Source organism: Chanodichthys erythropterus, chromosome 11 (genome assembly GCF_024489055.1).
Source record: "Chanodichthys erythropterus isolate Z2021 chromosome 11, ASM2448905v1, whole genome shotgun sequence".
Classification (NCBI taxonomy): domain Eukaryota; kingdom Metazoa; phylum Chordata; class Actinopteri; order Cypriniformes; family Xenocyprididae; genus Chanodichthys; species Chanodichthys erythropterus.
Window position 1 is genome coordinate 59,601,414 of NC_090231.1, and position 16,998 is coordinate 59,618,411.

The window sequence follows — 16,998 nt, forward strand, 5'->3', positions numbered from 1 at the left end:
GCCCAGCATTTTCACACTTTTACACACATTTAAAGCTTACCCAATAAATTATACTAATAAACTATACTAATTAATTCATTTGAAGACTAATAAAGAAAATGTGCATTGTCCCTTTTACAATAAACTTTCTTTAGAATCTTATCAGGGTCAGAGGTCAGATCTCTTAAAGTTTTCGGTATGCATTAACTTCATATCTGATCTCCACAGATGTTGGACGCATACTTCCAGAAGATTCGTTCAGGATGTCTGCAGGACAGTCAGGACGACCAGGGCAGATTTTTCCTGTCCAAACAGGGGCTGCCAGTTGTCAACGTCACGAGCGACCTCAGGCGTCTGCATGAACAGTGAGTTTTAGCAGAATCATATATAATAGTGTATGCATTTATATGCACTGTACCGAGAAATATAAAATAATTAAGTTGATAGTCTGGCTTATGTACTACATAAAGTTCAAATAATATTATTTTCTGTAAGAAAAAATAAACTGAAAGAATTTGAGGATTAATCTGATATTTGTTCTTCATTGCAGGTATGATTTACCAAGCTTTTCAAGCCAGCAAGCCAGAAGAGCCCAAATTACTATGGCATGGTATGTATCATCATCCAAAACGCACAACATCCATATAGTTTCTGTCTGTTCAAACTCTGACAGAAAGCTAGACAGACCTTGTAAGTAGCTGACATGAAATCTTCTCAAACTTTCAGCTCTTCTTCTGATGAGCCGTCCGAGAGGAGAGTTCGGAAGCAGAAGAGAGGAAGAGGCCCAGCTGACCAGGATGACTGGGACTTTGGAGCTTTTCTCCTGACGTTTCCAGCGACGGCGAGTAGCACCCCGCCCACAAAGAAGAAGCGGACCGCTGCGGGGTTTCCACCTGACAGAATGTTTTATGACAGGTGGAGGTCTGTGCAGTTGGCCAAGCGGGAGGAGCTCCTCTTGTGTAAGTTGGTGTGCTTTATTATAAAAAAATAACATATTTCTATAATCAAAGTAACATAATTCACATTATGGACAAGACTTTTAATTTAACATTTGTCTTTGACAGCCCAGTGTTCAAGACGGCCCCCGTCTGTCAGCAAGGTGTCACTGCTGATCCAAAAAGAGGGTTGGACCGGCAACTGTCCTCGCCCCGAGGATGTCATGGCAAAGTGGAGGTCCGCCACCAGGGTGCAGGTGGAGTCAGATCCATGGATCATCACAGCTATCCAGAACCAAAAGTGGACAGGCCTGGCCCTCAAGGACTTTGGCGCAAAAGGACATGGTATGTAGACATAATGCATAAAAATACATACCATTTTTGTCTTGTAGATATTTGTACTCCTGGAGTGAATACTAATTGCACCTTCTTTTGACCACAGGAGTTGTTGCCACCAAACCCTTTGCCATGGGCTCCGTCGTTTGTGATTACCATGGCAAGGTAATCACAGGAGCAGAGGGCCGGAAGTTGGTCGAGTCCATCCAGGGTGACATGGCCTACCTCTTTTTCCACGCTGCTGGTCGGGACCTCTGTGTGGATGCTGAGACTTTCCCCTGTGAGTGTCACCCTACAGAAAACACCATGGGCCGGAGGATCAATCATTCCTCCAAGAGAGCAAACCTGAGGCCAGTCCACTGCGTGATGAACTTCCCTGAAGGACAGAGGGATGTCATCCTGTTCCAGGCGAAAAGAGACATTAATGTATGTGAGGAGCTGCTATTTGATTACGGCGTCAAGCACAAATCTTTTCGAGGCGAAGCAACAAACCTCGACTGGCTGGATGAGTGAACACATCAGGCCATTCATTCACCAGTTCAAGTCCAAGACTGATGGACCATACGGACCACAAACAAACTCTTAAAAAATATATACATGTGTTTTTCACATTTTTTACACCGTTTTTAATTGTATTATTCACATAACAGACAATAAAGATTCTATTCTATGCACAAAAACAGCTAATCATTTCTTTGAAGCTTCTTGGTCTGAGACAATGGTACACACATTTAAAGATTACCCTTTCTATGTAATATTTCTAATCTAGATTAGAATTTCTAGATTTGAAGACTAATAAATTATACTAATTCTATTAATTATTTTGAAGACTAATAAAGAAAATGTGCATTGCTCCTTTTAAAATAAATAATAAAAAAAGAATAGATAGTTAGAAAATAACATAAATAAACTATGTAAAATTTGTTGAGACCAGGATAACAATGCATCCCCTGGCGAGATATATAGTTAACATTTTTATACTTGTATTTATTTTCATCTCACCCCCTATAATAAATAAATTAAATATTTTTTTTTTTTTTTTTTTTATTGTTTTCAATAAAATAATAAACTTTAGGACATCTCATTTTGTATAGTGACACATGTTGTCATAAAGATGCTCCTTGTTTGTTATAAGACACACAGTTTCACACATTTTCAAGAGTTGACCTGCAAATGAGCCCTGCCCCCACCAGCCACCTCTAAATGGTGTGCACTCTAAAGTCAGCCTGTACTGAGGATCAAAGTTTATCAACACTATCATTCAGAAGTTTGGGGTGAGTCATTGTTTTTATTTCATTTTTGGAATAAATGAATACTACTAAGCAAGTTGTGTGCCAACCGCCAAGAAAAACTCCAGAAAGAAGAACCATGCTGGGCGTTCTAGGTGATATTTCTGTTGGATTAGAGATAATACATAGAGAAGCAACACTCTCGCGTTCTGATTCGCGGCCGCCATTTTAAATCGGACCCGATGGTTTTCGGCAAATATCTCCGCGAAAACAGCACCAATGTATGTATCCATCCTGCATGCACAATTTAGTAAAAGTTCATATTGGAGGGATTAGTTTGTAAAACATTTTTGTGGTTGTTTTTTGAAAAGTATGTATTACACTAACCATATTTTTTTATATATTTTTCATTTAGAATCTTTAACCGCAGGAATTACACCCTCTGGCCTCACTGCAGGAAGCCGCCGAGCTCTCTTCCTGGGCATCTGAGAACGTGTCTGCATGTGTGGAAGAAGATTCAGGCCATTTTTGGAGGCTGATGATTGTCAGGTGCTTTGTCTCACATTGTCTCACTGCTTTGTCATTTCCTGTTGCCGTACAATACTCAAAATTCCATCAAGTGTGTGTATTCACTTTTTCTTTTCTTCTGTTGTTAGTGGAAAAGATTAGGATGGGCTTGGTGGTGAGAAACATACCTTCACTCTTTCCTGCAGCATCTTCTGTTCCTCAGAGCTCCTCGAGATGCTGATTATTATAAGTACAGATGATGCTGGTGAAGATGAGGGTGATGAGAGTCACAGACAGACTCCGGATGATGTTCATGTGCTTCAAGCGCCCAAAACAGCAGCTGTATGAAAGCCTCCTCTCGCCCCTCACTGATGCTGATTTCATTCAAGTCTCTTTCAGACTGTTTGCTGAACACACAGAGGAGCGTTCAGGCTTTCAGCAACTTTATCACTTCAAATATCAACAGGCTGACTCGAGATTTACACCCGAAGTTGATTTTTGCAGATTGGTGTATGATTTTTCATAATGATTCAGATGAGCTATATTTTTTTATATGAAAATAATTTTTCGGGTCAACCCTCAATATTACGTTTCAGAACGCCAAATCGGAAACCGCACGCCCGAGGGCGTTGACTCCAGTGGTGAGTTGTGACTGAGGGCCGGCCCATGGCAGGCATACATGATCCAACGGCTAGTGTACAGATCCACAGCCGTACAACGAATCCATCAAGGCCTCAACGCTGAATATGGCTAATTTTTCAGCCCTAAACTGCACTGGATTGGCGAAATGATTGTTGGGCGTAGTGCCCCCAGGCCCTCCGATCACCTGAGCGCCTTTGCTTCGTTTGCAGGACCTTGTTTTGATTTTTTATAATTTTTTTTTATGTTTTAGGATTGACCACATCACATATGCAGCATAAATATACCCCGATCCTTTTGTGCCTATTTCACGGTTTCCGTTTGTGTTAGAAAGTCGGTTTAGACACGGTTGTTCTCGTTTTCCCGAGCCGGTTCTGACGACGTCAGAATATCATGAAAATCTCAAAGTGGCAATTGGGCAGTTTTCATAATTTTGCACAATAGATGCATAAGCACACCATCTTAGCCTTGAACTGTTAGTCCTACCGTCTTGATATTGATATCTACGGGAAGGCCTAAATCTCCTCTGTACATTTATGTATCATCCAACTGAAAATATGAGTTTCCTAGCCTGTACAGCCTGGTTAATATTTGGACAAACTTTTGGACCACTGAGATTACTGCCTAAATTGGGTTTATTGTAGTGATAATTATTAGCTGTCACGTTGGGCTATATTAATGTGTTTGTGCTTGATGGAAAGTGGGGATTCAGGGCTACAATTTGGTGTATCACAACTGAAAATCTGAGTCTCCTTTAGGCTCAAGATAACAGGGGTCAAGTATGCCGTGTCGAGGTCATTCAGAGCTTTGTTGTGGATATATTCTCACCAAAATCTTTGTAAATGAGCCAAATCTTAAGCTATTTTCATATATTTTGTATCAAATTAAAGCTGAATATTTGTAGTTTACAAACTACAAATGAACATTACAAGTTTACAAAAGCTACAGCTGCCTGTACAATTTTATTTATTGTTCATTAAAACAAAGTCCAATCAGAATGTGTCTTATATCATTGGAAAGCTTGTGTTGTGCAGTTTCACACGAGCTCAACGCCACTGTTGTACGTTGTTCGCAGGCCGAGAGAACAGGGGTCAAGTGAGGCCTTACAGAGGTCATCCAGTGTTTTGTGATCTAAGGGCATCACAGACCTGTTATTGCTCCATCTCGCATGGCTGAATGCCATTTGTCCCTCTAATGGTGCGTTCACACCGGACGCGAATGAAGCGGTAAGCGCAAGTGATTTACATGTTAAGTCAATGCAAAGACGCGAATTGAAATGTTCAAGCGTCCAACTACGCGCGAATAGCGCGATTTATTCGCGCAAGTCGCGTCTGGTGTGAACACAGCATAAGAAGTTGGACGCCGAGTAACTATTTAGCATGCCAGAGTCTCGTTCGTTATCGGAATGAACCAGACAAATCGCTCCATCAACTAAGAACGGCCATGCACCACCACCCACAGTATCGAGAAACAGCTTTCAATCTGTCAATCCTTTCCGTGTCCGGGGCGGGTGAGCTTTCCCGTGTTGAGTCAAATTAAGCCGCAGGCTCCACTCCTGGTGGTGCCCTTCCACCAATTCCTTTAAGTTTCAGCTTTGCAACCATACTCCCCCGGAACCCAAAGACTCTTGGTTTCCCTCACGCTGCCAGGAGGGTCATGGGAATAACGCCGCCTCATTACGGGTCGGCATCGTTTACGGTAGGAACTACGACGGTATCTGATCGTCTTCGAACCTCCGACTTTCGTTCTTGATTAATGAAAACATTCTTGGCAAATGCTTTCCCTCTCATCCGTCTTGCGCCGGTCCAAGAATTTCACCTCTAGCGGCGCAATACAAATGACCCCGGCCGACACCAGGTTCCGGAAACCCACAAAATAGAACCGGAGTCCTATTCCATTATTCCTAGCTGCGGTATTCAGTGCTTTGAACACTCTAATTTTTTTCAAAGTAAACGCTCTGGGCCCCAGGCAATACCTGACGACCCAGCTAAGGGCATCCGGGGGACGCTGAGAGGCAGGAGGACGCGGAGACAAGCGGACCGCCAGCCTGCTCCCGAGAACTACGAGCTTTTTAACTACAGCAACTTTAGTATACGCTATTGGAGCTGGAATTACCGTGGCTGCTGGCACCAGACTTGCCCTCCAATGGGTCCTCGCCCATGGGTTTAGGATACGCTCATTCCAATAACAGGGCCTCGAAAGAGACCTGTATTGTTATTTTTCGTCACTACCTCACCGTGTCGGAAATGGGTAATTTGCGCGCCTGCTGCCTTCCTCGGATGTGGTAGCCATTTCTCAGGCTCCCTCTCCGGAATCGAACCCTGATTCCCCGTTACCCGTGGTCACCATGGTAGGTGCCGGACGTACCAACGACAGTTGATAGGGCAAACATTCGAAAGAGTCGTTGCTGCCGCGGGGGGAGCGCGATCGGCCCGAGGTTATCTAGAGTCAACAAAGCGTCCGGGTGGCACCGCATGGGTTTTGGATCTGATAAATGCACGCGTCACGAGAGGGAGGCTCGGGTTGGCGCCCGTTAGCATGTATTAGCTCTGGAATTGCCACAGTTTTCCAAGTATTGGATGGAGCGATCAAAGGAACCATAACTGATTTAATGAGCCATTCGCAGTTTCACAAACCCTAACCCTATTGAACTAATCTCTTGTACTAACTATATTTTCATGGTTTTTTTTAGACATTTAAAATTCTTTGCAATTAAAAAGGTTAGGCCATCCATCATCATCACAGCCTCCAAAGCCCTGTTGTCCAACAGATCGACCATTAGGTTGTAGAAAATAGATTTTTCAAACATGATACTAGTTATGTGCTACATATGAAAAGGAACAAATATATATTTACATACACAGGTAGTGCAATAACAAAATATAATAAATACATATATAAACAACCATTTCAGTAAACTCTAAAACATATCAACATTAAAAATGTGTTAAAAAACTATGAAAAGCACATAGATGGTGCTAAGTTGTGGTCTGTTCTTGACAGCGGGCCTCTGGAAAGAGGCAAATTTAGGCCTAACTCAACAGTACAGACAGGCGCCACATGTTTCAAAATTAACAATGTTGGTCTCCAGTGAAAGGCCGGAATCTAGGCTACATATTAACCAATCACTGAAGTAAATGTGGTCATGTTGAAGAGAGAGCCAGGCCTAAGAGTCAGGCACAAATCTGCCCTCTTCGGTTAGACCAGGTTAACAATAAATCACCTGGGGAGAATTTTATCCTGCTCACACCCAAAAAATGAACTTTATACTTGCGGTGACCTTTGATTAATCTTGTTAATAAAATAGTATAAAGTCAAATTATTAACACTTTCCCCACCAGCAGTTTATACATGATACCTTACAACATTATTAAACTGAATATATAGTTAACATTTTTATACTTGTATTGATTTTCATTTCATCCCCTATACCTCCTAATAAAAGGAAAAAAAAATTAAGTTAAACCATAAATATATAAAATAAAAACTTTATTGACACATGTTGTCATAAAGATGCTCTGCAATGACTCTTGAGTTGGTATTCAAACTAGACAATCAGAACAACATTTCTTTTTTGGAATAAATGAATACTACTACGCAAGTAAATGATCAGCATCACAGTGTATTCAATTTGGCAGGCCTGTCCACCTGGGGTCAGAGGTCAGACCATAAAGTTTTCGTATGTATTTCTGCCCAACATTTTCAAATGTATGGTTAATGATTAATACACACATTAAAAGCTTAGCTCTTCGTCTATACTGCAAGCCCAGGCCCACAATTCCAAGACAACCTGGCAGCTGGTGACAAATGTGCTTAACAGCAGGATAAATTAGCCCATGTGTTGGTACAATATAATACAATAGAACGTAAGAGTCTGTCCGGGGAGGTTGTCAATCATCCAGCCACTCCAGCTCCTCTTCCTCCCCATGAAAAGACCTCTTCTTTATGCTGTGGTTGAAGCGGATCTTCTCATCTTTGGAAATGTCCTTTGTGGCCTGAAAGAGCAGGACGTCCCTGTCTCCTTCTGGAAGCTTCACTACACAGTGGCGCGGCTGCACGTTGAAGTTCTTCTTGGAGTGCGTAATCAATCTCCCTTTGGTTTCCAGAGACGGGTGGCACTCACAGGGGAAGGTCTCCGCATCGATGCAGACTTCCTCACTCCCATGTTTGAAGAAAAACAGGTGGCCCAGCTCATCCTGCATCTCTGCCATCTCCCTGCCCTCAGCACCCGTGATCACCTTTCCGTGGAAATCACACAGGATGGAGCCCTTCCCGAAGGCCTTGGTTGCAACAACTCCTGTGGTCAAAAACAACGTTTTCACTTCAGTAAGTACACATTTGTAACAGGAATTATGTTACTACATTTTTTCATTAATGTGCCGTTCATGATGTTATTATATTCATATATCAATTTATACCTTTCTGCCCCCCAAAATCCTTCACAGCCAGACCCGACCATTTCTGACGGGTCACCCCCCTGATGATGGCTGGGTCACTCTGTGCCTGTGCTCTGCTGAGCGGCCTCCACTTCACAATGACGTCCTCTGGACGGGGATGATTGGCCGTCCACCCCTCTGCCTCTATGACTTTAGCCACCTTCGCTGCAGTCGGGGCACATCTTGAGCATTTTGCTGTCAAAGAGAGAACGTTTAAATTAAAATTCAGGTTCACCCTTATGAAACAAAAATATATTGCAGTAATATCATGTAATATATTAGGCAATATATTCTTATATATGGGATTTAATATTTATATTTTCCAATATATTGCAAATATATTTTCCTTTCGTAAGTTCTAAATGTTTCCGTTGGAGCAGATCTAATCATTGGCTAAGAAAGTATCTACACTTACACAGAAGATGTTGCTCGCGCTTGCTGTACTGCAGAGCTCTCCACTTGTCGTAGAAGACTCTGTCGGTGGGGAACCCAGCTTTTGCTCTCTGGGTTTTGTTGGGTGGCTGGCCAGTGATTCCTACAGGGAAGGCCTTTAGGAAATCGTCAAAGTCGGGTGTTGGGCTGCTCACCTCTTCTTCCACTCGCCTTCTCTTCTCTGCCCGGGCGCCGTCTTCAGCAGAGTCGCTGCAACATTGAAAAGGTTTCACGGTTACACACCGACAAACTGACGGATGAGCGTTGAGAGACATTATAATTATAACTGTTTCAGATAATTACATACCGACTCAGGGAGTTGAGCAGGTTCGCGGTCGCCACCACAAACTCCAGGGGCTTCATTCGGTAGTATTTATTTGCCACTGCCGTCGAATGGGCCATGTAGTGTGCGGCAGACGCCTTCTGCTCCTCTGTGAGGTTTGCAGCCACATCTGTCTCCACGCTCCTGCGTACCTGCTGGCTTTTGATGTTGGGCAGTTTGTAGCTGCAATGGGGCAGAAATATCAGATGAAACTCCCAAACTTGAATTATATCATTTTCTACAGGCTGATTCGTTTAATAAATGCACAAATGTAACAGATATTTTTGGACTTATGGACTGCTGTTAACACTTACTGTGCGTGCAGACGACAGAGGTCGTTGGTTGCACTCCTGATCTTCGTGCCCGATGTTGAAACAAACAACCTGTTTCCATGATCTACATCCGGCCGGATGCAGTCAGGGCGGATCCAGGTGTAGTATGCGTCCAGCATCTGCAGAGACAAACAAAACAAAATCTGTTAAAGGTGCCCAAGAATGCTTTTTCACAAGATGTAATATAAGTCTAAGGTGTCCCCTGAATGTGTCTGTGAAGTTTCAGCTCAAAATACCCCATAGATGTTTTTAAATTAATTTTTTTAACTGCCTATTTTGGGGCATCATTAACAATGCACTGATTAACACTCGGCGCCGCCCCTTTAAATCTCGCGCTCCCTGCCACACGAGCTCTCGCATTTACAAAGTTCACACAGCTAATATAACCCTCAAATGGATCTTTACAAGATGTTCATCATGCATGCTGTATGCATGCTTCGAATTATGTGAGTAAAGTATTTATTTGGATGTTAACGTTTGATTTTGCATGAGTTTGAGGCTGTGCTCCGTGGCTAACGGCTAATGCTACACTGTTGGAGAGATTTATAAAGAATGAAGTTGTGTTTATGAATTATACAGACTGCAAGTGTTTAAAAATGAAAATAGCGACGGCTCTTGTCTCTGTGAATACAGTAAGAAACGATGGTAACTTTAACCACATTTAACAGTACATTAGCAACATGCTAACGAAACATTTAGAAAGACAATTTACAAATATCACTAAAAATATCATGATATCATGGATCATGTCAGTTATTATTGCTCCATCTGCCATTTTTTGCTGTTGTTATTGCTTGCTTACCTAGTCTGATGATTCAGCTGTGCACAGATCCAGATGTTAATACTGGCTGCTCTTGTGTAATGCCTTGAACATGGGCTGGCATATGCAAATATTGGGGGCATACATATTAATGATCCCGACTGTTACATAACAGTCGGTGTTATGTTGAGATTTGCCTGTTCTTCGGAGATCTTTTAAACAAATGAGATTTATATAAGAAGGAGGAAACAATGGAGTTTGAGACTCACTGTATGTCTTTTCCATGTACTGAACTCTTGTTATTCAACTATGCCAAGATAAATTCAATGTTTGAATCTAGGGCACCTTTAATAACTGTTGGTTCATTGCTGGCGTTACTGTATTTTATGGTAAGGCAATTTAGCCTGTACAAAGTGTACTTACTGCTGCCTCCTCCATTGTTAGGGCAGTCTTGTGTTCGCTGACAGCCACACACACCTTTCCCCCAGAATTTTTCCGTTCATCCCACTCTGCTGTCTGAGAAAAAATAAAACTCACAGAGTGAATAACTGACATAAACGTCCTCTTTGCAGACAACCTAATATAATCTGTTTAGGCTGATGCCCCCACAAAAACTGAGGTCTAAACCACTTACAGTTAATCCCTCCACCGCTCCTGGTCTCTGGAAGTGACTGAGGATCAGGATTGCTTCACAGTAGTAGCGGAAAATGGTCTTTTCCTCTGAAGACACGTGGTCACCTTCCAGCATCCTCCCATAAACGGACAGCATGTCTTTCTTGGCCTTCCGGAGGACTGCCTGGCACTCATGAAGGCTCTTCTCACCCTCAAGGAACCGTTCATACCTAGAATGATATACAAGACAACGATGCGCTGGAGAATTACACACATGTCTGTAGCACATAACCCCAGATGTACAGCCGGCACATAAGTACTATCAACATGGAGGAAGTCATGAAAGAAAACAAAATGGAAGGCAGATTAGCAACTGACCTGATTTTACAAGTGGCCTTGCTGTTCAACCTGGAAACTGGCTTTCTGAGGGTAGTGAGGAGGTCGATGTAGGCTTGGCACTTCCTGTAGAAGTCAGCATCTGCTGCAACCAAGTTGAGGTGGGTCTTCAGATACTGAACAAACCGGATCATGTTCTTGATGTAGTTCAGTATGGTGGCTGGGCCCATGTCAGCACGCCGGAGTTGGGTGAGGAAGTCCTTGGTCTCAGTGGACTTTAGCAGGAAGTCTAAGGTGACTTCATCCCCACTTGGCTGGATGTATCTCAGCATCCTGGAGACGTTGTCTATCTGTGATAAGGAAAAAGAGAAGTGTGAGATGATGCAGTGAGAAGAAAAGCCACGGAGCAGACTAAAAAGAAACAGAAATGGGATGTATCTTACCACCTGCTGGCAGTTTGTGACCTGCAGGGTGTTGATCAAGTAGCCCTTGAAGTCTGTCAACATGGCCTCTTCTGCAGGGAATTTTTGATAGAGCCCCATGTTCATCATTTTGACCCGGACACCTGGGCTCGTCTGTGCTTGATCTCTGAAAAAAAAATACAGACAGAAGAAAATGAGCTCAAAGCAACCTTACAGTTTTTGCACTGTTGTGTGTGAGGTTTAGAACGTACTCTTGCCATGTTCGGTCACTTGGATCGGTGGTGCTGCCTTCAGAGCTGCTGTCCTCCGAAACCAAGACACCACCGGCTGCTCCAGAAAGGCCACTGGCTGTGGGAACGACAGCTGTGCTGCTGGACGGCTCTTCGGGTTCCAGGTCTGCCTGGTTAGGAGCGTTGGCCACGAAAAACTTTCTTTGGCGCAGCTCTTCCAGAAGAGCCAGCCTAGATGGTCTGTGGGGGTAACGTTTAACCATCTCCTTGTAGTCCCAGTTTCTGGCTTCCCGTGTCCACGCCTTGGTGGACTCCTTGGCCCTGTTCGCCTCCTCCAGTCGTTCTTGGGGTGTACTATTCCTCATGCAGACCCTGCTCAGGTGCGTTGTCAGCATTTCCTGTGGTTTTTCACACAGCAGGCAGTGAACGATGCGACGGTCAGATTTCTGGCTGTGAGACAAAGCAGACACACCAAAGATTACAAATGTACTACTGTAATACTACCAGAACCAGTTTTTCAGCCTTCTTACCACAGAGGCCCATTGTGTGTGCTAAAGTGGCTGACCAATTCACACCTAACCCTTGACCTGTTTTAGTTTTAGGGATGAGAAACAAGTCTTACTAAGAAAAGAAAAGTTGACTTAACTTAAAATTATAAGGCAACTTGATGCACAGCTTTTTTGAGTTTACTCAAGTATAGAGTTTATTTAACTGATGTTATAGTTGAGTAAACTCAAAAACAAAAAAAAACTGTGCAGTAAGGTGCCTTATAATTGTAGGTTAAGTCAACTTTTTTTTTTTTTTAACAGTGTAGAAAAACAAAGAGGGAAACCTATCCTTTAGTTTTTCACAATTTGCTCAAGATTAGTTTTATCATGTTTTTATCCATACTATGTCAACTGGCTAACAAATAGGCAAGTAACAGCATATAACAAGAACATGGCAATAACCTGGAAAAAAGTTTGGATCAGACACAACACAAATAAAGGAAAAATCAACTAGAGAAAAGAAATTTGAACTTACATGTTGGATTCTGATGCCATTTTCAAGTCCAAGATGTCCTTGCAGAGGTCAAAAGGTGGTATCCGTAGTCTGATTTAAAAACAGAGTGAATGTGTGATTCACTACCTGCAGTATGTATAGACCCCCAGTTGTGTGATGTCATCGTCAAGCAGACCAATCAGGTTGATTGCTATTGTTTATCAAGGGCCCTATCAGGACCCAGCATCTGGAAATTATCTTCTCAAACCAAAAATAAATTAGATAATCTTGTTTTCAGTTTGGACTAAGGTAATTTTACTTACCACACTGTCAGATTTAAAGTCAAAAATAAAACAAAAAAACATTAAATAAGAATATATTTATTAAATGTATAAAATATTTTAGGAATGCTCCCCTGGGGAGAATTTTATCCTGGTCTGACCCAAAAAAATGAACTTTATACTTGAGGTAACCTTTGATTAATCTTGTTAATAAAATAGTATAAAATCAAATTAACACTTTCCCCACCAGCAGTTTATACATGATACCTTAAATTATCAAATTGAATATATAGTTAACGTTTATATACTTGTATTGATTTTCAATTGACTTGACTTCATCAAGAAAAAAAGAAAAGGTTAAACCATAAATAGAATAAAAACTTTAGGACATCTCATTTGTCATAAAGATTCTCCTAGTTTGTTATAAAACGGTTAACAATGGTCATTGCAGGTCAACTTTTGAAACTTTTAAGTAGGTATTCAGGTAAGGTCTAATTATCTCATTTGAATTCCTACTTAAAAGTTTCAAAAGTTGACCTGCAATGACCATTGTTAACCGTTTTATAACAAACTAGGAGAATCTTTATGACAAACGAGAAAGTTTTTATTTTATTTATTTATGGTTTAACCTTTATTTTTTTTCTTGAAGTATAAAAACATTAACTATATATTCAGTTTAATAATGTTGTAAGGTATCATGTATAAACTGCTGGTGGGGAAAGTGTTAATAATTTGACTTTATACTATTTTATTAACAAGATTAATCAAAGGTCACCAAGTATAAAGTTCATTTTTTGGGTGAGACCTTTGACATACATACAAAATTAATATTACCTTCGTAGAATTAAATCAAATGTTTAAGGTTAATTCTGTAAGGTATATCAAATGATCTGAACTTACCACTTGGGAGGCATTCTTCACAGATGAGAAAACTGGTTTATCAAGCAGGAGGAATCTTCTTCACCCTGAAGAACTGAGTAACTGGTTCCTCTGAGGCTCACTTTAATTGGCCACTTTGCAGAGTTTTAAACCTTGACCTGATTGGTGAACAGGCTGAAAATGGGGCCCATTTTAAACAACAACTCACTCCTAACTTCTGATTGACCTTCACACCTTTCCAGGATGGTGGGGGTAATTGACCTTCACACCTTTCCAGGAAGGTGGGGGTAAGGTGTAATCTCATTGCCCACCATCTTGGAAAGGTGTGAAGGTCAATCAGAAGTTAGGAGTGAGTTGTTGTGTTTAAAATGGGCCCCATTTTCAGCCTGTTCATAGCCCGATCACCCAACCTTAAACCATCCACCAATCAGGTCAAGGTTTAAAACTCTGCAAGGTGGCCAATAAAGGTGAGCCTCAGAGGAACCAGTTACTCAGTTCTTCAAGACAAAGGGTGAAGCCAACACTGAAGATTCCTCCTGCTTGATAAAACAGCTTTTTCATCTGAAGAATGCCTCCCAAGTGATAAGTTCAGATCATTTGATATACTTTACAGAATTAACCTTAAACATTTGATTTAATTCTACGAAGGTAATATTAATTTTGTATGCATGTCAAAACACAACAGCATGTTCACTGCAAAAAATGCTGATCTTACTTAGAGTTTGTCTTGTTTCCAGTCTAAATATCTGAATTCTTAGATCAAGAAGCATTTTCTTGACAAGTAAATTCTCTTGTTTTTAGGAAAAATAAGTCAATTAGGTGAGTTTCTCTTTAAAACAGGCAAAATAATCTGCCAGTGGGGTAAATAAAATAACCTTAGTCCAAACTGAAAACAAGATTATATAGTTTTTTCAGTTTGGATTAAGATAATTTTACTTACCCCACTGGCAGATTATTTAGCTCGTTTTAAAGTAAAACTTACCTAATTTTGACTTATTTTTCCTAAAAACAAGAGAATAATTTTTACTTGTCAAGAAAATGCTTCTTGATCTAAGAATGTTTAGATATTTAGACTGGAAACAAGACAAACTCCAAGAACAGCATTTTTTTGCAGTGTTGAAACTTTGCATGCATGTTCATGATAAGTGAGAAAAAGGGTCCCACTTTATATTAAGTGGCATGTATGCTTACATAGCATCTACAGCTATAATGTTTGTGTAACTACCACTTGTTAAGTGGGACCAAAGTCAACAAATATCAAGTATATTTTTCACAAGTCAACTCTGTATTCTTTTGCTTTCGCTCACAGTGACAAGGATCGTCGCATCATTTCCTGTCTGCAGTGTTTCAGGCCACAGGAGATGCTGCCCAACCACCTCTTAAGGGTCTGCATGAAGGACCGGACTTCTGAGGAGAGGAATGCAGAGATGGAGAGAGCCAAAAAGTCCATGAAGGCCTGGACCCTCCGAGGTAGAACCTGGGACTACAATGAGATGGTCAAGCGGTACCCCGACGAGGCTTGCAGACAGGCTCTTCTGGAAGACCTTCGTGAAAGGCATTTTTTAATCCTTAACGACCCCAAGGACGCACAGGCTGAATCCAGTTCACCAGGCGCTGCAGTGGAAACGCACAACAAAAAGTGAGTTGTTATTCACTAGTATTACTTTATTTAATGCAGAGTAATTTTAATATTGGAACGCTGCCAGACACGCATACAGAAACATCTCTAACTCGCATCCTTATTTGTTTTTTGTTTCATCTAATCATTCTAGGCCTGCTCAGCCGACTCTCCAAGACTGCCAGAGAGTCCTCAGAGTGTCAGAGGCGGACATGCGGATCATCCACAGGAAGCTCCTGGATCAGCAGCATGTGGAAGAGGACCAGATGACGCTCTTCCGGTACTTCTGCGAAGCCATCCTGGTCCTGAGATACTTCCAGCGACCAGAAGCAGTGAGGGCATTGAAGGTAAGTACTTTTACACTGCAAAAAATGCTGTTCTTAGAGTTTTTGTCTTGTTTCCAATCCAAATATCTAAAAATTCTTAGATCAAGAAGCATTTTCTTGACAAGTACAAATTATTGTCTTGTTTTTAGGAAAAATAAGTCAATTAAGTGAGTTTTTCCTTAAAACAAGCAAAATAATGGTTTGATATAAGATTATTTTGCTAACCCCACTGGCAGATTATTTTGCTTGTTTTAAGGAAAAACTCAGACTTATTTTTTCTGAAAACAACAATTTTTACTTGTCAAGAAAATGCCTCTTTAAATTAAGAACTTTAAGATATTTTGACTAGAAACAAGACAAACTTTACAGTGTTTCCTCAGTGTGTATAAAGTCAGTCACTGTGTTCTTTGTTTTCCAGGCTTCAGACTGGATCAACAAGACAAATGTTGATGGACGAATCGTCATGGAGGTTCAGTCCACAAAGCAGAGTGCAAAATTTTCCATCACAGAGGAAGACTCCGCTGTAAGTTCTCTAACAGGATTTCTGCCCAGCATTTTCACACTTTTACACACATTTAAAGCTTACCCAATAAATTATACTAATAAACTATACTAATTAATTCATTTGAAGACTAATAAAGAAAATGTGCATTGTCCCTTTTACAATAAACTTTCTTTAGAATCTTATCAGGGTCAGAGGTCAGATCTCTTAAAGTTTTCGGTATGCATTAACTTCATATCTGATCTCCACAGATGTTGGACGCATACTTCCAGAAGATTCGTTCAGGATGTCTGCAGGACAGTCAGGACGACCAGGGCAGATTTTTCCTGTCCAAACAGGGGCTGCCAGTTGTCAACGTCACGAGCGACCTCAGGCGTCTGCATGAACAGTGAGTTTTAGCAGAATCATATATAATAGTGTATGCATTTATATGCACTGTACCGAGAAATATAAAATAATTAAGTTGATAGTCTGGCTTATGTACTACATAAAGTTCAAATAATATTATTTTCTGTAAGAAAAAATAAACTGAAAGAATTTGAGGATTAATCTGATATTTGTTCTTCATTGCAGGTATGATTTACCAAGCTTTTCAAGCCAGCAAGCCAGAAGAGCCCAAATTACTATGGCATGGTATGTATCATCATCCAAAACGCACAACATCCATATAGTTTCTGTCTGTTCAAACTCTGACAGAAAGCTAGACAGACCTTGTAAGTAGCTGACATGAAATCTTCTCAAACTTTCAGCTCTTCTTCTGATGAGCCGTCCGAGAGGAGAGTTCGGAAGCAGAAGAGAGGAAGAGGCCCAGCTGACCAGGATGACTGGGACTTTGGAGCTTTTCTCCTGACGTTTCCAGCGACGGCGAGTAGCACCCCGCCCACAAAGAAGAAGCGGACCGCTG

At 41.3% G+C, this 16,998-nt stretch overlaps 1 protein-coding gene across 1 annotated transcript; it reads right to left on the minus strand.

Moving 5' to 3' along the window:
* Positions 1-7,256: 7,256 nt before the first annotated feature.
* Positions 7,257-12,550, minus strand: LOC137030803 (uncharacterized). The gene is made up of 11 exons (XM_067401236.1): positions 12,531-12,550; positions 11,529-11,957; positions 11,299-11,443; positions 10,898-11,205; positions 10,542-10,749; positions 10,331-10,423; positions 9,130-9,266; positions 8,801-8,998; positions 8,477-8,703; positions 8,044-8,256; positions 7,257-7,922 (listed from the first exon to the last, which is right to left on the minus strand). Exons 1-11 carry the CDS (start codon positions 12,548-12,550, stop codon positions 7,516-7,518), a joined length of 2,385 nt encoding a protein of 794 aa, XP_067257337.1. The 3' UTR covers positions 7,257-7,515.
* Positions 12,551-16,998: the final 4,448 nt, after the last annotated feature.